The sequence below is a fragment of the Rhinolophus hipposideros genome, assembly GCF_964194185.1.
Source record: "Rhinolophus hipposideros genome assembly, chromosome: 20".
Taxonomy (NCBI): Eukaryota; Metazoa; Chordata; class Mammalia; order Chiroptera; family Rhinolophidae; genus Rhinolophus; species Rhinolophus hipposideros.
Genome location: NC_138066.1, coordinates 3,886,355 through 3,909,638, shown reverse-complemented (window position 1 = coordinate 3,909,638; position 23,284 = coordinate 3,886,355). Strand labels below are relative to the sequence as shown.

Sequence of the window (23,284 nt, the reverse complement as noted above, 5' to 3'; positions counted from 1 at the left end):
AAGAAAAATAGGATAGACTTGTTTTCAAACAGTATGTTAGCTTTTCAGATGATATCATCACTATTAAAAAAAAAATGAAACCAAGCTAATCTCCCAGGAGATTGTACATCAGTGAGGAAAAAGAGCTGAAGTTGAGTAATTAGTATAGCAGAATTCCATCAACCAAGGTGGGCTAGGCTGTGGGTAAATAGGTTGAGGGCAGAAGTTCCGCTGACACACTGAGCTTGAGTGTCCATTAAAGATCCAAGTGGAGGTACGAAGTAGGTTGTTGAAATTTGGGAAGGATCTAGACATCCCCTAGAAACAAAAATTTGGGAGGCATTATCACATAGATAATATTTGAAAAGTAGGACAACTGAATGATCTTAATCATTTCTGTATTCCCAGCACCCAAAAATGGTCTTAGCGTACAGGAGCCAGTCAGTAAAGCCTGCATGGACAGACTGAATAAACTAATTCTAGCCTTGTCTTCTCTTTAACATAGTCTGTGCCTTTGGGTAAGTTAGTTGACCTGTCACCAGAGCTCTCTCCTTACACACACACACACACACACACACACGAAGTGGAAATGAGTATAAATTCTAAAATAATATACATGTGCAAAGGATGAAAAGTAAGAAGCTGCCTCCGGTTGCTACTTCTGTGTTCAGACTCATGCCTCAGGTTGTGCTGAAACTCTGGGATTAGAGGGCCTTTCTCATTTGTGGTCTGAGACCAAAATGCCCCATAGGCTTTCTCTCTTGGGCTGACATCCTTGACCCCCCTTCTGACCTGATGTCAGGCTTTCCAAAGGAAAGTCCTTGAGACAGCATCCCATGGACTACCTTATAGCCCAAGGAAAAAGCTTGGCTGCCATGTTGATAGCTAATGAGATGTCATTTTCTGCTGAGCACTTCATTGTTCCTTCCAAGACAAGTGGAATTAAAACCCTCCTCCCATCACCTTCGCTGAACAAAGCCCAGGGATCATCATGTTCGTGATCCAGGCTCCCACAAATCCAGAGGAAGCCATCCCAGGAAATGAGGTAAGCATTTTGCCCACTGTGTGTTCAAAGGAAAGCCAAGCTCTTTAAAGGATCACCAACAAAGATTCTGAACAAGTGCACATGCAGAGACAAAGCCCTGCACGAGGCCCAGACCGAGGCCATTTGAAATGGGGGCTGATATGAAGATATGGCTGTTCCAGGGTGGACAATCCAGGCCAAGAAGAGCAAAGGACACGGAAGATGGGCAGCAGATTCTAGATTAAGAAAAAAAATAGGAACTGGACAAGAAGAAAACAGAACAGAAACAATTATTTGAACCGCACTACAGTGTGTTTCTGAAATTCCTAGGGAGCAGAAACAAGAAATTGATGTTGGAACTGTACTGCCTGGTATTTATAGCTTACATAAATTGTACAGTTAACCAAACCATGAGCTGAGAGTCATCCTTAACCTTTCACTTATCCTCACCAGTCTCTGAATTAAAGAGTCCTTCCAATCAGATCTGGTATGGCAGCCATCTGAACCTCACCCAACCTTCACAGCTTCAATCCTGATGGGCAGGGTGGGAAAACTAAGGAAGAAATACTGATACCTTTATCACACGTATTCCTTTGGGTGTATCACACATGATCCTCGACAACATTCGTAGAAACAGAATCATTATTTCCTTTGTGTAATACCAACACAACTTCTTCCCATGGCCATAACTGAACAAATACTGATCTTTCTATTCAGGTTAGGCAGCAGGCTCAGCCAATACTTTTACTATGTTGACAGCTGTTGTCATGACTTAAGACCTTCCTTTGATTATTATGCCCCCTTCCCAAATTCTCACCATAAATGTCAAGTACCTACTATCTCCTATTGCCAAGAAAAGAGGAATGTGTATTCTGGTAGCGAATAAGGTGGGTGAGCAATTACAACGCACGGGATGTGTAAATGCAGAGATGGTGTAACCAGAGCATGAAGGAGCATGTACCAGGACTGCTGGGAAATCAGGGAAGGCTGAGTCTTCACAGAGAGAGGGAAAATAAACATGAAAGTGAGCCACAATTCATTACTCTTCTAACCACTGGGCTGAACAAGAGATTGAACACAAGTCAATCTCTTATCAAAGAATAAAAGTCTTTGAGTTAAAAGAAACCTTGGCCATATTCCAAGTTAGAGCAGAAATCCTTTCTATGGAATCTTAAAATTATTTCTTTAAATTAAAATTTCAAGCAAATACTCCAAGTACTCATTTAAACCTCTAAATAAAAACGTGTGTGTGTGTATGTGTGTTTCTTACATAAGAAATCCTTATATAAGAAGCTAGGAGAAATCTGAATGGAAGGCATAAAAGTACAGTTTCATGATTAGATTTTAAATTGTATAGAGAGGTAAAGCTCTTACGCAAGTTGGGCAATGGCCTTATCCAAATGTAGCTTCATCCTTTCTTGACAACTCAGAATAATATCAACTTCCTACTCAATTGAAAAAAATACACATTAATGTTTTCATTTATTGAGTGTAACATTCAAAGTCAACAATGTAACAAAACATCTATGCAGGAAAACTTTGTTTCTGGGAAAATTGTAAAGTAAAACAACAAGACAACTTTACATCCACTTATTTACATATATGCCCCCATGACATGTATGTCCCCATGACATGGCAATCTTAATATTATAGGGCTATAGGGAAATTATATAATGGAATAAATAGGGATAGGGGTAAAATTCTAAGGTTTTTCTTTATTTTTATTTTTATCTCTGTCCTAAGTAAACAAACATATACATAAATAAAATTCTGGTGATGTGCAAGGCGGAATTTAATGCATGGTTTCTTCTGTATTAACTATTCTTCCAATACAAAGTCAATCAGGGAGGAGAAAAGAGCAGCCAAAAAGGGACTTCTCTCCCACAGTGCATGTAACCTCCAACAGACTCAGCTTTATGTCTAAACAGAGGCTGTCTTCCCCTCCCCTCTGTCCTGACTATGCCCTGCAGCCCAGCTCTAGACTCATACAAACACATTTGCTAGCCACTCCGCCCTACCTGAGCACACACATAGCATGTTGATGCTGCTAGGATGTATACACTATTACATAACGTGTTATGTCAGAGATTTTTAAGACAAATATTTACTTTCCTCCAAAATTTGTATTCACATTAGAAAATCTAGGAACTCAAAATAGCATCAAGAAGACATTTAAAAAGTGCACATAATTATTGTTAACACTTTTTCAAGTGAAAAGTAATCATACAGTGCATAGTGTTTTGTATTCTGCTTTTTCATTTTAAACTTGAACGTTTTCCCATGACTTGAAATAGTACTGTGATGAACAACCTCAATAAATATTTAGATACCACCAAAGGGTATGCCGGTTTTAAGGTTTTGACAAGTATAGCCAAATTGCCCTTCAGAAAATTTGTACCCGTTTACAATAATAAACGAGTGTGAATTTCCTCACCTCGCACACCAAGTGGCATATGACTCCTCTCAATCTCTGCCAGTGTGATGAGAGTCCCCCCAAAAAAGCACATTTGCTCAAATTTGCAGGTTAATATTTTGACTGTGTATTTTCTTATCATTTGACTTTCTTCTTTTGTGAACCACCTGTTCGTATGCTTGACCACTTTTTTCTGTTGTGTTTTTTTCTTATTCACTTATGTGTTCTTATATTTAAAAGCCTGTACTTTCCCAAGATACATGTCATATATACTTGTTATATATATGTAGATGACAGATAGATAGATGATAGATAGATAGATAGATAGATAGATAGATAGATAGATAGATAGATAGATAGATAGACAGGTCTTTGTTTGCTTTACAGTTTAGCCCTTGCATTTATATTTTGTGCATGGTATTTTTGATACATAGACATTTATGATTTCTATGATGTCAAACTATCAAATAATCAAATATCCCCTTTTGGTTTTTGCCTTTATTAATTTAATAATCAAGTTCTACACTCCAGTATTAATTATTACCCAACTATATAGTCTTATCTTTTATTCTTTAATCGTTTAACATAAAAATATTGAATATACCTAGGGTTTATTTCAGTGATAACTCTCCTGTCTGACTCTTTGAATTAATGGAGTAAGTGAAATGGAGTAAGTGAAAAACTAGATTTCCACCATGTTACCAAGGTTCTCCCCGGCCTTACGGTAGCAAAGATGTCCTCACAGTAGGTTGTGTATCCGTCTCCGTTCTCAGTGTTGTTCAGTCCTCATCTTTCTCTACGGCTTGTTTTCAGTGTGTAGCTATTTCACTGAGGTCTTGGCAGAAGATACATGGAGGACTGCTTTAAAAATGCCACTTAAAACCCCCAAACCTAGTGAGCTTTTATATTATGTGTACACCATGCACACAGTAGGGATTCCTAGGACTTTTAGTGAAAAAAAATGTACATTTAATGAGACTCTTGTTATAAAAAATTACTCAACAATAGATTTTATATTAAAATTTAAAAGTTATATGGTGAAGTTCAGATGGTTGGAGGCAGAAAAGTCTAAATGCCTAAAACTGAAGACTTTTGTGACTGTCCCCAATGTTAACCTATCTATTAATCTGCGCTCAAAGATTCATTGGGCTTCAAAGTCCAAGGAGTCAGCATGGTCTAGAAGTACTATGAATATAGACAGGATCCCGATCAATTTCCCAAGAGAAGCCATTCTGTAAGAATTTGGTGACTATCACTGACTGAATGTAATAGCCAACAGAATTCCTGAGAAAGTATTTTATTTCACCCACATTTTCCAAAAGTAGGCCTTTAAAGGCTATTTTTTTATAGTGTTCATTTAGTTATTCTAAAAATTGAGACCCATTGTGGTAAAAATAAAAGATGTGCTAATATTACCTTGGGTAGACTACAGGACAATTCACTACTTGAATGAATTGGCAATGACTAAGACACCCCCTCAAACGGTGAATCATTACTCTAATTGCAGACTCAGTTATTTTGCGGTAAAGCAGCCTCTGCTACTGACCTAGAAAAATTCATCTCTAAAGCAGTGGTTCTTTTTTTTTTCATTGTTTTATTGAGATGTAATTCACATACAACAGAATTCATGTATTTAACTGTACAATTGGGTGTTTTTTCAGTATATTCACAGAATTGTGTAGTCATCACCATAACCAATTTTAAAACATTTTCATTTCTCCCCCCTCCCTCCAAAGAAACACCATACCCCTTATCTGTTACCCCCAATTTCCAATCCTCCTAGGCAACCACTGACGTACGTTCAGTCTCTATCGATTCCCCTAATGTGGACATTTCATATAAATGGAATGGTACAATTTGTGGTTCTTTGTGACTGGCTTCCTTCACTTAGCATAATTTTTTCAAGGATCATCCATGTAGTAGAATGTATCAGTACATTCCTTTTTATGTCTGAATAACATTCTATTGTATGGAGAGGACATATTTTACTTAACATTCATCAGTTGATGGACATCTGGGTTGTTTCTAAATGGCTGCTATGAACATTCATGTACGAGTTCTTGTGTGGGCATGTTCTTTCTTTTCTCTTGGGTAAATAATAGAGTGGAATTACTGAATCATGTGGTAACTCTATGTTTAACGATTTTCCAAGCAGCCACACCATTTTACATTCCTACCAGCAGTGTATGAGCGTTCTAATTTCTCCACATTCTCACCAACACCTTGTTATTATCTGTATTTTTGAGTATAACCATCCTAGTGGGTATGAAGTGGTATTTCATTGTGGTTTTATTTGCATTTCCCTGGTGACTAATGTTGTTGAGCATTCTTTCTTATGCTTATCTGCCATTTGTGTATCCACTTTGGAGAACTCTCTATTCAGATCCTTTGCCCATTTTTTAATTGGGTTGTTATTTGTTTGTTTATTTATTTATTTATTTTTGAGTTGTAAGAGTTCTTCACATTTTCTATCAAACATATGATTTGCAAAGATTTTGTTCCATTCTGTGATTGCCTTTTCACTTTATTGATGATGTTCTTTGAGGCATCAAAATTTTTCATTTTGATGATGTCCAATTTATTTTTTCTTATGTTGTTTATGCTTTGTGCTTTTGATGCCAGATTTAAGAAACTATTGCCTATTCCAATGTCACAAATATTTATGCCTATGTTTTCTTCTTAGAGTTTTACAGTTTTAGCTCTCACATTTAAGTCGTTCATCCATTCTGACTCAACTGTTTTTATATGTTGTGAGATACAGATCCAACTTCAGTCTTTTGCATGTAGATATCCAATTGTCCAACTCCCATGTGTTGAAGAGAATAGCCCTTTCCCATTGAATAGCCTTGGCACCCTGGTTGAAGATTACTTGATCATAAATATGAGGGTTTATTTCTGGATTTTCAAATGCCATTCCATTGATCTATATATTTATCCTTATGTCAGCACTATACTGTTTCATGTGTTGGAGCTTCACAGTAAGTTTTGAAATTAAGAATAGTGAATCCTTCAACTTTATTCTTTTTCAATATTATTTTCGCTGTTCTGCATTCCTTGAATTTCCATGTGAATTTTAGGATCTGCTTGCCAATTTCTAGAAAGAAGTCAGCTGGGATTTTCATAGGAATTGTATTGAATCTCCAAAGCATATTGGGAAGTACTAACATCTTAACACTATTTAAGTCTTCCAATATGTGAACATACTATGTCAAATTATTTAGATACTCATTAATTTCTATCAATGATATTTTATAGTTTTAAAGCAGTGGTTCTTAACTCTGGTTGTTAATGAAAATTATTTGGGAACATTTTAAAATATCAATGCCTATTCCCCATTCCAGATTTTAATCGGAATCTCTGGATGTGGGACACAATCACTGATATTTTAAGAAACTTCTAAGCTGCAGTCAGATTTGAGAGTTAAAATAATGGAAACACTGAAGTAACCAAGTTTTTTTTGTTGTTGTTAATAAAAAAAAACCCTCTTAGAAATACCATAGAGTGTTTGTGGGCAAACTGATAAAGTTAAGCTGTTAGAAGTGGCTTAAAATTTACTTCATACAGAACACCTCAGGATTACTGAGAACAAGAGGCCAAGAAATATTTGCTGATAAATTCCTTCCCATTTAGAATGACAGAATAGATGACAGATTATTTTAACACTTGTGAGATTCATCAGAGGCTCAAAGAGAAGAAACAACAGAGCTGTTTTTGTTGTAAAGCTCTTTCATTCAGGATGCCTTATTCCTAATTACTCATATGCAGCAGTGGGGACTGTGGCTTTTACAAAGTCGATTACATAGGCTCTCTGTAGTGGTGAAAGCTTTCCTGAGTGTATTATTTCAACTCATATTGTTTTCAGAGAGTCAGGAGTAGAGAAAAGGAAAGAGCAAAGAAAAAACCTTCTGCTTATCATCCCTAATGTAATCGGTCACTGAAAAAACCTCAATGCAGTGTTAAAAGGGACCCTTGATAACTTCTAAGGATGAAATACAGATGATCGGGTTGCTAGTTAGTCATATTTACCTTCTTACCAAGGATCCATTTTTTACCAAGCACCAATCAAAATTAAAAAGGTGGGACTCTACAAAACTGGTTCACGGACAGTTAATGGATTTGCTGCAGCAGAAATTCAGCAAGTTAGAATGGGAAAGGAGATGAGAAGGGGTGAGAGCCAGACAATGGAAGGCCATAGTAGATTTTCTCCTGGAGGAACTGCAGAGTCAAGGAAGAGTTTTAGCAGACGGGGAAAACAGGCAATCAAGTGAAACTGGAGGGGAGGGAAGGTATTTGGGGATTTCACATTAACTAGCTATGAAGGAGGAAAGGATGGTTTAGAATAATGGTAGGAAAAATGGAATGGAATAGAAAAATGAAACAAATTAGAGGAACAATGTACAGGAGCTGGAAGCTGATGACAGAGGTGGAGGAGGTGACCGTCAGCAAGTCATGCTGTGGAAACGGGAGAACCTTGGAAGCATTAATCGTAAGGGGAAGGCAGAGTAGTAACAGAACCAGCTAACAGTATCATCAATAGAAAGGGAGGACAGAAGGCATCAGGATAGAAGAAACGTTCACTTTTAGACTTCATGAATGTGAACCAAAAAATTAGTTACCAATGTAAATGTTTGTCAGGTACTTAGGGATGTTCAACTAATGCTTAATAGAGTATCTGGAGTGGGGGATAGGGGGGACGGGGAAAAGGAGATTAGGAAGGACCTTGGGTACATAATGACTGAAATCTTAAGGAGTACCAGAGATCTCCTGGGAGCAAGTGTAGGAAGTAAAGGTCAGAGAACTTAGAACTAAATCACATTTAATTGGTGGAAGGTGGAAGAGAGTATAGTGGGGGAAGCAGCATACTAGTGCGATGTAACTACAAGGTTCCGGATGGCGATTTGGCTATATATCAAAAGCTTTCCAAACGTATATAGCTTTTGACACATCAATTACGTTTTTTGAAATGTATTCTAAGGAAAAAATTAGCAATACATACAGTTATGAATAATATTTTTATATACTGCAATGTTATGAAAATAGAGGGAATAAAGGAGATAGGGAAACAACCTAACTATTTAAAAAGAGAGAATTGATTTTTTTTCAGTGAAAGCACCTCACATTGTGGAACACTATGTAACCATTAAAATTATGTCTTAAAGGATATCTAATCATATAAGGAAATTACCCCGACGTATTCTATTCTATTTTATAGAATACAGCACTGTCAGGGTGGGGAAGGGTTGACCAGGCAGAATCAGAGGATTTTTCAGGCAGTGAAAGTACTCTGTATGATATTATAATGATGAACACATGCCATTATACTTGTCCAAACTCATAGGATCTACAATACCAAGACTGAGCCCTAAGGGTAAACCATAGACTTCAGATGATTGTGATGAGTCAGTGCAGGTTCATCAGTTGTAACAAATGGACCATCTGGTGGGGGGTTGATAATCGAGGGGCTGTGTATGGGTGGGGGCCCAGCAAGGGGCATGTGGGAAATCTCTGTACTTCCTCTCAATATTACTGTACATCTAAAACTGCTTTAAGAAAATGAAGTCTTTTAAAAAAATAGCACTGCCTTCCCACATCTATATTTAAGAATAAATAGCACTAAGTATTTATCCTGCAAAAATAGCACTATTCAAATTTATTTATACAGTATAATTCTAACCTTTACGACATGTCTTTAAGTTGGTTGGTGTCTGTCTAAGTATGATTAATAAAGATACTCCAAAATTAATAGTGATTTCCATGTGAACCTCAGGTTATTTTTATCTTTATCATTTTCTATGTATTTCAAATTCTCTAAATGAACATCTATTACTTTTATAACCAAAATAGAAGGTAAATTTTTTAAATGCTATAAACACTTGATACCACAACTTCTTATTCATAAGCGGCTTCAGGTAACATTTTTTGTATCTACACATTAAACACGTGTGCAACTAAGTTTCTTGTTGAAGCTTTCCCCCCACATTTACCGTCAGCAGGTCTTTTTCCACTTCATCATGAACTAGATCGATGCCCATTCTCTTCTCTCGGTGAAACAGACATTCTCGGGCTACCTACAGATACACAAATAATGGAAACCACTGATGTAAACTCTAAAATCAGTGACTAGCATGTCTAAAGACCTGTTTCTAAAACAAGTCAACAAATGCTCACAATACCAACTTTTCCAGCCATTTTGTTGGAGATACAGCATGAAACTGACCGTGACAACTAAGTAAATCCCTGCTTCTAGTTAGTCTTCAAAGTAGCTTGAAAAAATTTCTAATTTGGAAAGTTGACAAAATGAAGCAGATGGCATCTACTTGAACCCCACACATTAGCATCTGAGACAATTACTTGGTATTAATTTCTTTGAGAGAAATACTTCAAAAACCTGAAACATAGTCTTCAAGATATTATTTCCAAATATTTTCTGAGAAGAGGAAGGGAAAAACAAATGATTATCTTTAAAGACATCAAAATATTGTGTAGCCAAACACCCAAGTGATTATTTTTAAAGTACCACTTATTATTTTCCTGATTATAAAAATATTGCCTTACCTACTAAAGAGAAAAAAATATAGAAAAATAAAAGATGATTTAGCCATGCTCATGTTACTGATTTGTTTGTTTGTTTTTAACAGATCAGAGGTTATAATGCCCTTATCGTTTTATATTATGTTTTTTTAGGGTTGACATTAAATGATAGGCCCTATTTATGAAATATTTTTGAGGCAAAGCGTATTCATGACTCCAATGGAAAACAGCACAGATTGTTAACAATGAATTATGTATGAAAGAATATTATTAATTGTTAAAATACTTTTTTCAAAGACTATTTCCCAACATGGGATGGCTGTATAATGTTAACATTTTCAAATTTTAAAGTAGTATGTACACCGTAATCCAGTTATAATATCACTGAACAAAATCTTTAAGTGAATTTCTAATTTTTTAATAGTATACTTTACATTTACTAGATCAATTAATGGGTTGAGGGGAACTCTGATTATTTTAACATGTATTACTAAATCACTTCCAAGGAAGTTTTATCCATCCACAGTCCTACCAGCAACATATCAGTGTCCATTTTCTGTACTTTTGTCAACTACATGTTACCAGTTTTTATTTTTTGTAAATCTGATAGGCCAAAGATGGTTACTTCATTGATTTAATTTGCATTTTTATTATTGAGTTTTAACATTTTTTTTCATATATGAGTTGAGCATCTGTAGTTTCTCTTTTGAGATGTATCTGTTTATATGACTAACACTAATTTTAACCAGGAACCTGCTTGATACTGTGTTGACAGTAAATGTTCAAACACTCAAGAACATCTGGACAAAAAATTACAGAAAAAATTTCAAATTAGACCCAACTCACTGAAAGCAGTCATCACTAAAAGGAGTACTAATGGAAGAAACTGAATCTCCTCTGGAAATTAAGTAAGAGGGTAAGTGGCTATCCTTTTCAGGATAATTTAAAGTAAGTGAGGGTTAGGATGCGGTGGGAGGTAGAATATACCAGGAAGCCTCAAAATGAATCAGAACACAGAAAGTACAGAAGGGCTTCTAATCCCAAAACATAATTCATGATAAGTTAATGTAAAAGGACATCATTAGTGTCTATCAACCTTTCTCAGGATTTCTAGTGGTTGTATGTATTTGTGTGTGCGTGTGTTTAGTGGGGAGGGAGCATAATAAGAAATAACAGTGTGCAGGGGTTGCCTACAAACTCCTCAACCCATTAGACTTCCAGCTCCTTGATTCTCTAAACTCTTCCACTACAGATGTCATAATAAACTACAGCAAATGCTTATCACATGGGGAATAAATCAGACAAACGAAGAAAAATGGTATGAGATTTTACCATCCATATATATTTATATATACGTTCTAAAATAATTTCTGTCATTTTCACATCTTCCAATACAGAATGCCTTCCTTCAGGGGTGGTGCATAGAACGAATCTGCAGGGCCCTTCATGCACTCAGAGGGTTAGGGGCAATTTGAGCTCACTCAGAAGCCTGGTCAGAGGCCAGCAACCAACTGAAATGCAGCCTCTACGACCACAACTGGCTTAACCTCAGTCCCATTTCTCTATTCAGTCAAACTCATTCCATCTCCTAAGAAGGTCTCATTTGGACCTTGGAATGGAATCATGTCATATGCACAGGAGGCATTTCACGACACAGATGAAAGAAATAGTTGGTTTTGGCTTTTTGTTCCTAAATATCGTTTATGTTAATTCAGGGACAGCAACGATCAAGCAGCATATTTAAGAGATGAAAAGATAGCATTTTCAGCAGGAAACATTGTATGTCCTAAGGTGTTTCTTTAATTAGCCTCCTTAGTTTTGCATTCAGAACTCTTTCTACTTAAATGGTTGTTCTGTATAATGTACAAAAATGGCAATTGTTTTATCATTATTGAAACCAATTGCAAATTAATTGATGGGCGTTGACTTCTACAGGAGAAGTAAAACACAGTTCAATAGAAAACATAACCTCAGGAAGTAGCCAGTGGGTTATAACCATTAAGACAGTATCATTTATAAGGTCTTATATTTACCTGAAGAGGGGCTTCTGTCTCCATCAAAGCCCTGTCCAATTTTTTCTTAACATCAGTTAGTTCATTTGTCTCTCCAATCATTGCATCCAACTCATGAATGATTTCAGATTTCCAAAACCCTATGTCATTGACTCGTTCTCCCAAATTTTGGGTAGAGTCTGCCTGGACTTTTCTCATTTCTTGATATTTGTCTTGAATCAGGCGAGTTGTATCTACCCTTAGTCTTTCCGAATTATGCCGGGAAGTGTCAGATTCTAGGTAGTTGGTTAAGTTGGACCTATACCAATCATCAGGAGTATACCTTGTGAAGAGAGTGGTTCTATTGGAGACGAAGGGTAGCATGGTGCTCTCAGACACCTTCTGAGATCTGGTGCAGTACGGGCCCAAGGTCGGCAAGTTGGAGGCGACTTTGTAGTATGTGCTTGGTCTCCAAGGAAGGCTCAAGCCATGGGTCAAATTGTAGTGGAGGAAGCGGTCCCTATAGCTTGATGTCATGGTACTGATGGCGGGTAGAAAGCTGGTTGATGCTGGTCTAGGGTGCGCGTAAGTGGCCGTTAAAGTAGAACCTAAAAGCTCCATGATTCTCAAATGCTACTTGTAAATCTCTCCTGTTTAAAAGGGTGAAAAATGGGAAAAAATAGACAGTCACATAAATTAATCTTTGGTACAAATAAAAGGCCACATCCGACTTAGTATCAGCAGCAGTGTTCCCTGAAACATAAGAGATTTGTTTGAATTTGATACCCACCTTTACCAGTGATAATGTATTCCAAAATATTTTTTTATCTCTGTGTCTCTAGATGTATTAAAAATCATATTTTTAGATTGGTTATTTGAATTTTTAAAATATCTTTTAATTACAAAAAGTAATATTGTAACAAATTCACATTAAGTGCCTGAACTATGCATTTTAACAGATTAAAATTTTGGTTCTGCTATTTACTAGCTGTGTGACATTGGGCAAACTACTTAACCTCTCTGTGCCTCAGGTTCCTCATCTCTAAATTGGGAATAATACTACTTACTTCTTTTGATTGTTATGAGCAGTATTAGCAGAGCAAGGGGTTGCTAGGCAGCACCCTGCCCACCCCCCAAGTCATCCTAAATAAACACACAATCCCGGTTATGATGGTGTGGTTGGTAGGTAAACATAGCTCAAGGCCAGTACCTAGATATGCTTTTCCTGGCAACTTGCCACCTATAAGCAGCTCCAATATAGACATTCTAGGGCAGCCAGAGGGGTATGAGGATTGAGTAAGACAATGCTAAGTATGTGGAATGCTTAGCACAGTTCTGGACACATGGTACATGCTCCACAAATGTAAGCTTTTAAAATTACTAATACAGAGTATATAAAGTGAAAGATAAATATAAATTCTTTCCCCCAAAAAAATCCTGAACTCAGAAGTAGCCACTGTGCATAGTTCATTAATAGTTGTATTTCTCCAGATTTTTCCTGTTCATATACCAACGTATGTATTAGTTTTAAACCTACATACATCTACCTATGCACCATTTATACATATGTACAGAGATTTTCAATACAAAAAAATGAATTATCTTAATCACTACATTTATCATTCTAGAACATGCATTTTTTTAAATATACAGAGGGTGCCAAAAAATGTATACACATTTTAAGAAAGGAAAAAACTGTATTAAAATTACGTTGACGGTAACCACTTTGAGCACCTCTTATAATTGCAAAAGTCAAATGTGACTTATATTCATCTTTTATTATCTGTGTATATTGAGTATTACAATTTTAATATAGTTTTTTCCTTTCTTAAAATGTGTATACATTTTTTGGGGACCCTCTGTGTATTTTGTACTTCTCCCTCTGTTAGAACATATAGATCCACTTCTTCATTTTTTATTTCTTTATTTTTTTTTTACCAGTTGAAAGTATTCTATTATTATCTGGAACTTCTGGTCATTATTAGTCCAGAAAGCCAAGGTTGCCTGCCATAGACTATAACATCCTTTTCAGCAGCTAAATATCACACTGTTTTCGGGTTAGTGTCTAGGACCCATTTACTGAAAAGGAAAAATAAAATTAGATCCAATTCTATAGGCTTGCTCAGAAAAAAAAATCATTCAATGATTATTTAAATGGCTATATCTTGAAGCTTTTGGCACCCGAACCACAACATAATCTATTTGTAGAATTGTGGTCAAATCTAAATCCACTTGGATCACATGTGTGTAATAGCTGCCCACTGCCAGTGGGATGTCCCACCTGAGCTTAGCTCCTTGACTTTCTCCTGAATTCTTCCTTCCCTTAGCCCCCAAGTACCTATACTGACCACGCTTAGAGTATAATAGTAAAAAAGAAACCTTAATAACCACTTGCAGTTCTTCACTTTAGTTTGAAACTTAAACAGTGTTTTTTTAAAAAGCAAATTCAAAGTAACTTGAGACCTTAGGGTCCCTATGGCTACTTTTACTTCCAACTGCTTCCCCAAGTCAAATCTAGAAATAATCCAGTTTTCCTTCAACAAGAAACCTCACGTAGGGTTGAACCATTCTTACTTGCCTTTTCTTAATTCTTGACAATAAAGGGTATAAAAGTTAATGTCTCATTTGGTCCTTCAACCAAGGAATTCCCAGTGTAGAATTATATTTACCCTTCATCTATTATATTGAAATCTTGAGGGATCGCAACCTGTCAAATATTAAACCTTGGGTGATTTACTCCATGTGGCAATGTATGAAGATGTAGAGGTTAAAAAGCCAGAGGAGACATATGCACTGAAAAATTCAATACAGTTTACAAAGGTATCCAGTGATATTTCTTTTAATTATGGATGGGGTATAATCTAGAATCTTGAATCTGAGCATAAAGGTCAGTTGTTTTTGAAGTTCACAGAAGTACAGTTCCTTACGTATAACAGTAAGTTTCACATGAAAGATAATATTCCACAGCCACAACTGAAGTCCTAGCTTCAGTCAGACATCTTTTAAGTCTTTCAGGAAGACTGAAAAAAAGACAACAGCATGTCAATGTGTTGTATTTTTATTCATTACTGGTAAAAATAAAAATGAGAGTGTCAGTCCTAAGAAATACTCAAAACGAACTTGACTCTGCCTCCAACCAGGATAGAGAAATAAAAACAACACTCAGCCTCTTACATCTTAAAAAAAATTAAACAAGATATATGAAACTGTTTTCAGATATTGGACAAAAAGCAGCACAGAATTCTGATTCCTGAGGGAAGGGAAACAGATAAGATGAGGCCTCTGGTCATCCTGAAATTCTGCCTAGAGGCAATTTCCAAGCAATGGGACAAACAGATGAAAACCAAACAGAGCCTGGCAGCATAAATCTATGTAGGGGTCTGCTTGAGTCTTTGCTGAGTAATAGGATGCATGTACATGAAGGGACATTTCACAGACCTTGGCAAAGAATGATGGCAGGATTGTTAGCGCAACAATTTCATCAGCTCACAGAGGGTGAAGAACATTTTGAATTTGCACCAGTCAGAGTGGAGAGTTATTGGTAATCATCTGGAGCATTCCATGGAGACCCTAGTGAGGTCACACGTTAGAGAGGAGGCTGAACTATCTCTAGAATGAAGGTATTGAAAACTCACTCTAGAAAAGCTTAAAAAGAGGCCTCAAAGAGATCAAACTACTCCACAAGTAATTAAACTGCCTGACAGCATCAAGACACTCAAATATATAACATCACAATGCCCAGCATCCAATCAAAAAGTTCTAGATATGCCAAGAAGCAGAAAAATGTGACCCATAATCAGGAGAAAAATCAGTCAATTCAAACAGGCTTATGAATAGCAAAGATGTGATGGAACTAGTAAACTAAGTACAAGCATCTACAGGAAAACAAGAACATAATACAGAGAGGCATGGAAGATAAAAAAAAAAAAAAAGAACCAAATGGAACTTTACATATAAAACATACAATATATACTTGTACAACATATACTTGCATGATTTCATTAGATGGGATTAATAGCAGATGAGACACTGGAGAAGTAAAGATTAGTAAACTCCAATCCAACCAAACCAAAGCAGAATTTTTTTAAATTAAAAATAAAATAAAAATAAAAAAAATAAAATGAGCCTCAGTCATCAATGGTAAAATATCAAGTGGTCTAACATCACTGTACTTGAAGTATCATAAACAGAAGGGAGGAAAATAAATTTTTTGAAGACATAATGGCTGTATATTTTCCAAACTCAATGAAAACTGCAAAATGCCAAGATTTAAGAAGCTCCACACAATTCAAGAGGATAAACACACACCCATATGGGCATGCACACACACACACCACCACCACCACCATCACCTCAAGACTCATCATAATCATATTGCTGAAAATTCACAATAAATATGAAAACACAAAATCAGAGTAGAAAGACACAGTAGGTAGAAAGGAACAAAGACAAGGATTAGTGCAAAATTCTTGTCAGAAACTATGCGAGTCAGAAGACAATCAAACATCTTTAAAAGGCTGGAAGAAAGAGTAAGCCTAGAATTCTATATCCAGTGAAAATATCCTTCAAAGATGAAGGTGAAATAAAATATTTACATACAAACAAAAGCCAAGAGAATTCATCAGCTGCAGAACTGCACCAAAAAAATTGTTAGAGGAAATTCTTCTGGTAAAAGAAAATTATACCAGATGGAAACTTGGGTCTACACGAAGAAATTAAGTGTCAGAAATGGTAATACAAAAATTTTTTTTCTAACTTTTAAATTTATTTAAAAGATGGTTGTTTAAAGTAAAAATAATAAAAGAAAAATTATTATGGAGGTTATTCTAAAAATAGAAGTAAAAAGAAAAGAAAAATTATAAAAGAAAAATTATTATGGAGGTTATTCTAAAAATAGAAGTAAATTTATATGGTAATAATAGCACAAATGATGGAAGAGCCAAAGTGGAATGTATTATTCTAAGGGTTATATTTTATAACTAAAATGGACTAATGAAATTTTAAAAATACTGTAACGAGTTAAAAAATGCATGTTGTAAACTTTAGAGCAGCAGTTCTCAAGACGTGATACAGGAATTCACAGCTAGCCTAAAACCTTCTCAAGAGGGATAAGGTAAAAATTATTTTCGTAGTAAATACTTAGATGCCATTTGCCTTTTTCACTCTCATTCTCTCACAAATTTACAATGGAGTTTTCCAGAGGTGGCATATCATATTGCAACAGACTGAATACAGAAATACATATGAGAACCCAGTTACTAAGAGAGAAATTAAAGAACTTTGTCAAAAATGTAAAACAATGTCACTTTTCTCACTAATTTATTTTTTGTTTCGGAAAAGCTAGCTTTCTTAATTAAAAAAAAACACACACGTCATTTATGTTACTATATAATGGACAGTTATAGTTATTTTTAAAAGAATTGATATTTTTAATTTTTAAATTTCTAATATAATAAATATCAATAGATGTAATCCATATAAACCACAGCTTTTTAAGGTCTTCAACATGAGGTCATTTGAGTACAAAGGGGTCGTAAGACCAAAAAATTTTGAACTGCTGACCTGGAGCTATTTCTAAGACAAAAAATAAAACAGAGTTAAAGCTAATAGTAAGCCAATAGTGGAACGAAAAAATTGAAGACTTACAAAACATATATAATTAATCCAAGAGAAAAGACAAAAATAAGAGAGAAAACAAATAGCATAATGACAGACACAAACCCAATCATAATAAATGGTTTAACAATCAAATCAAAAGGCACAGATTGTTAGACTGATTTCTACAAAATAATATTGAACTCTATACTGTCTAGAAAAAAATATAATTTTAAATACAAAACACAAGTAAGTTAAAAATAAAGGTGTAAAAAAAGATGTGTCATGAAGACACTAATCAAAAGAATACTGAAGTGCCTATATTAACATCAAAACAAGTAGAATTTAGAACAAAAAATATTATCAAAGATAAAGAGAAAAATAGGATAAAGGGATTAATCAAAGAGATACAACAAAATGTAACCATTAACAGAATTTTAAATACATGAAGAAAAACTGGCAAAATTAAAATGAGAAATAGACAAATCCACAGTGTAGGTAGAATTTCCACACTCATCTGTCACTAATTGACAGAACATGTACCAAGGTAGACTGTATTCTGAAGCATAAAACAAGTCTCAAAACCTTAAAATATTGAAATCATGCAGAGTATGTTCTCTGACTATATCAGATTTAAATTAAAAGTCAATAATGGAAAGGTATTTGGAAAATCCTCAAATAGTAGCAAATTAAACAACACACTTCTAGATCAATGAAGAAATTACATGGGAAATAGGAAAATATTTTGAAGTAAATGAGAGTGAAAACAGCATATAAAAATTGTGAAATGCAGCTAAATAGTGTTTAGAGGCAAGTTTATAGCTTTAAATGCCTATATTACAAAATAAGAATGAGCTAAAATCAATAATCTACACTTTCATTTTAATGCCTAGAACAGAAAGTGAAATAAACACAAAGTAGACGGAAAGAAATAATAAAAAGAGAAAAATAAATGAAGTAGAAATTGGACAAATGGGGAGGGGGGAAAGAATGAAACCCTAACAGTAAAATTGATAAACCTCTTGCTAGGTTGATCAAGATAAAAAGAGAGGACAAATTACTATTAAAAGGAATGAAAGAGAAAATATTACTACAGACCATGCAAATACTAGAAAATTAATGAAACAATATTACCAACAATTTTATGCAATATGACCAACAACTAATAAAAGAAATTTGACATCAATGAAATGGACAAATTTCTTTAAAGATGTAAATAACCAAACTGACTAAAGGAGAAACAGATAACTGAATAGCCCCATAGTAGTTAACAAAATTGAATCTATAGTTTAAAATCTTTCTTTAAAGAATATTTCAGGCCCAGATGTGTTCACTGATGAATTCCACCAAACATTTCAGGAAGAAATAATACCTTAATTTGTAAAAGCTTATAGAGTCCTTGGGTGCTTTGCCTTTTATAGTGTTTAAATTATTCACTTAAGCTTAACTCAGCCATGTCCCAAAAGGCTATGTGTGACACCTACTGAGATAATTAACTGTTCCTATAAACATTTCATATTTACAAGTAAACCAAACATATTCTTTGAGGAAATGACTGAAAATAGCCTTGGAATAATCCATCCCCTAAATCATGTAACTGCTTTTTATTATTCTTTTAGTCATGATAAAAATGCATTTTAAGAAATGAGACATGTGCTACAAAGTCAAATACAGTGTTTGACTATGTTCATTTAATGTGGGGTCAATAGTTATCCACATTCTTGAAAAATGCTATAATAGTCTCCTATAAATATTAATATGATAAAAGTATAATAAATCATGCAGAGATTTTAAGTACTAGAAAACTCCATTTAGAATCCAAAAGGTAGCCTCAAGTTGAATAAACATATTTTATAGGCAAATTTAGGCAATACTTTAAGATCACAAATATTTCAAGGTTTAAAAATCTATAGATCATTTTCTGCAGAAGACATGAGAAGTACAGCAAGTCTCCACAGCTTGTTTCACACCCGGCTCAGATAAGTGGCAAACATAATCTGGAAATGACTACCTATAAACCCATTAGTTCCTTTGGTGATATCCATTTAATTACTCATAGTTTCACACTGGAACAGAAATAAAACACTGCCCCCAATATATTAATAAGTACCAGAATTAGAAGAAATTTTATCAGACTTCAATATTTAAGTATTTTATCTTTATGCATATATTAAATAAGAATGCAGGAAAAGTTGAATAGTTTTTCTTCCAAAAAAGGAAAGTTTGATAAGAAACTCTCTTCGCTGAGAGTGGAAGTATAAATTACTACAAATTAGAGAGCTGTGTGGCAGTATTCGGTAAAGTTGAAAAAGCATGTTCCCTATGATTCAGTAATTCAACTTTTTGATATCTACCTAGAGAAACATAAGTATGTATACAAATAGAATGTACAAGAATATGTTTCTAATAAGTTTTAAAAGGAAACAGCCTAAAAGTCCATCAACACTGCAACAGTACAAAAGTCCAACACATGCTTAGTTTGTGGTAAATTCATTCATACAAGAATGTTCATACAACAGCTAAATGAATGACCTACAGCATGTATAGCGTGGTATCATTATGTGAACTTTAAAAATAACACTATATATATATACATATATATATATATATGTATATATATATATGTATATATATATATATATATGGTTTTAGATTAATTCATAAGTGGTAAAAGTATAAAATATGCAGACTATAAGTAAGCACTAAAATTCTGGTAGGCGGGTAGAGGTGGGGAACGAGAGAGAGAAACAGGATTCCCAAGGGTGCATAGGAGGCCTCCTGTGTGCTTGTAACAGTTTTTTATTGTTTTAAATGAGGTGTGGGTACATGGATACTTGAACACTCTATGCGGTGAAATATTTCATTTTAAGTCAGAAAAAGTAGAATATTTTATCAGATACCACAAAACACTTTGCCTATTAGTAAACTTTGTGCTTGCTCTTTTAGCAATGGCCAAATGAGTAATTCTACCCGTTTAGAAAATGTTTATTTATCTAGAAAATCATCTAGATACATAAGCATCTAGAGAGAAATCATAAAGGGGCTTTGTCTGAACTGCCAACGTACACGTGAGAGCTTCACAGCCAGAGTTCAACAGAAATGGCCACGGGCGGTAAGCAAACACCTGCCTTTCCTGAATCTCAGGAACTCGGTCTGGACCTCCAGGTGATTGTCCTGCCCTCCCGTTGGCAGCACTTGGAAAACCAGGGCTAAAGGAGCAGGAAGAACAAGGAACAGTGTGCAGTGGGAAAGCACAGCATTGCTAACAGGTGTCCTAAACTATGCCAATTAGCAGAGGGTCTGGGGTTCCGACGCCCCTTTCCGGGTTCCTCATTTAGAAAGAACTTCTCAACCCTTGAAAAGCCTCAGAAACGTAAATTACAAAAGCACGGACTGTGTAGAAGTGCCTGTGGGTTCGCAGGGTTTTTATTTTGGAGGGTGGAAGAAGTGAACATGGGAGTAGGAATTCCAGGGTTTCCATGACCTCACCCCGAATTCTGAGGTCAACGTTGTAGCCCTGGTTGGAGAAGGGGACCCTATAGGAGTTGTCCCAGCGGAGAGCCAGCGAGACCACTCACCTGTCAGGGGGTGCCGGGCGAGGGGAGGGGAAGGGGCGGCTAGCTGGAGGGGTCGCAGACGCACCACCTACCGCCCGCAAAGGCTCGGACCCTACGGGCAGGGCCCTGGCCCCGCCTTCTGTGACGTCAGCGCCCACGGACCAATCAACAGGCTCCCTTGCCGGCTCGCCGGGAGCCGATTGGCCAGTGGGAGGAGAGGAGGGCGCCCGCAGCGGGAGGAACGGGTTGCCATGGACGCTCTCGTGCTTGGTAACCACGGCCCTCCGGGAGACCAGCTTGATCTGGGAGGTAAAAGGGTGAAGGGTAACCTAAGCGAGAAGCCGCGGTGATTCCCACGCCTTTCCCTCCCCGCCTCTCTTCTGACACCTGATTCGGAATTCTTTCAGCTGCGCAAAGCTTGGTGACCCATTCTAAGGTGCAGGATGCTGACAAAGTCGCCACATTTACACCTGTCTTCTGTCCCATAGGTCTCTCCTGCTGGGATTATACAGCTATCTTCCCCTACTTCCTCACGCTAAGGAAAAAAATTGGGGCTTCCACTTTCTCTTTAGCCAATATTTCTGGAAACAGTAGCTCTTACTATTTCCACCGGGCTCTGGGCCACATATCTTATATACATCACTGTTCATCCATGCAGCCTCTTTACAACTGTGGAGTAGGAGTTTACCTTTCACCTGAGGAAACTCAACTTGGAGTTCATTGGCTTAGGCAAGGCCACACAAACCATAAGTGGCAGAGCTCATACTAAAATTCAGATTTGTCCAACTTCAAGACACTCTTTCCTCCAGAGAGGAGTCGAAATGTGTGAACAGCAGGAAAACTTGAGAGTTCCTCTTAATGCTAAAGAGAATAAAGCCCTCAGTTAATCATTCTCGGTGTGTCTGGGAACTGCTGTGTGACACTCCATTGAAGAGTGACACTGGGGACTTGCTGCCAGGATGAGGCAGTCTGGCCAGCCCCTAACAGTCCTTGGTGAAGTGACTACAGGTTGGGGGCCTCAGCTTTGCCATTTCAGAAATTCAGTTCTGTTGTTTTCCGGGTTTATTAGAGGCTAACTCAGGCTAACTGAACTCATGGGAACCTGAAGTAGAGAAGCTGGAATGCCACTGCAACGGGTTTGCATAAAAGCAACACGGTACCTCTGACAATGGAGACAAACTCAGAATATTTTCCCCAAGTAGGAAAACTACAGACGACATCCAATGATCAGAAGCTATTCAGTAGCCTGGCCACAGCACTGGACAAGCCAAGTCTCTGCTCCCAAGCTCAGCAAACTTGTTCTTTTGTTCTCCTATATTCCTTATCAGCAACTCTATTTCTGGCCTAAGAAACATTTGACCCTGAGCTACCTTTTATTATTGTTATTACTTTTTCTCACGCATCCTGTATTGCTTTTTGTATTAATTTTCAGAATTCTGGATGAGCTTGCTGATGACAGTAGGCTGCAGAAATAGTCAATGGTACTATTCAAAAGGCCTGCAACAGTCCTAAAATAGATTTAATTGCCTGCAATTTTCTTGAAAATGACGTGCAATCTTTGTACTTTGGTATGCATCAAAATGCCCAATATATTGCTAATTGAATATCAAATTCATTTAATGTCTGATTTAAAAATGAACAGGTGAAATTATAGCAGAATTTGGTCTTTTTGAGGATACATTGAGTCAGTGAAATTTTTAAATGTCCTAATTAAAATTTCAGGTTAAATTAGTCAACTCCAGTCTCCTCAGAACTAATTGAATTATTTAAAAAATAATTTAGATACCCTCTCCAAAAACTTGTTCCATGATTATCAAGTCTTTGCCAGAATTAAGAAGTTGTCTCACCCTTCAGCTTTCTTTTATAATAGAGACATCCTACGGTGCCTATTTATAAAGAGAATACAGCAAACATCCCTGCATTCAGCTATTCAACCTCACAAATTTCTCAGCAGCTTCACTAGTTCTGGGGTGTTTCTGTTCGCCTCTGTATCTGCCGTATATGGCTTAGTACCTGCTGGGTGCTCGATCGACATTTGTTAAATGAAAGAATGAATGAATATGTGATGATTAGTGATAGGAGATCATCAAAGGTATAGAAGTGAAGAAGTCATAAAGCAGATTTTGTCTGTTTTATGTTGCCTAAGAAGCACAGTGCTACAGGCCATCTTTGCTTTCTCACTTCCTTACCTGCT

The 23,284-nt window shown here is 36.2% G+C and overlaps 1 protein-coding gene across 1 annotated transcript in view; it reads right to left on the bottom strand.

Annotated features, from left to right (window-relative positions):
* The window catches only part of TEKT3 (tektin 3), a 42,494-nt gene extending 21,261 nt beyond the window's left edge, over positions 1–21,233 (bottom strand). The window contains exons 1-4 of the mRNA XM_081028060.1: positions 21,112–21,233; positions 11,981–12,588; positions 9,401–9,484; positions 2,378–2,448 (exon numbers count right to left, since the gene is read on the bottom strand). Of these exons, the coding sequence (XP_080884186.1) occupies positions 2,378–2,448; positions 9,401–9,484; positions 11,981–12,559 (734 nt within the window). The 5' untranslated portion in view covers positions 12,560–12,588; positions 21,112–21,233. The remainder of the gene's footprint in view (positions 1–2,377; positions 2,449–9,400; positions 9,485–11,980; positions 12,589–21,111) is intronic.
* Between the last annotated feature and the right edge of the window lie 2,051 nt (positions 21,234–23,284).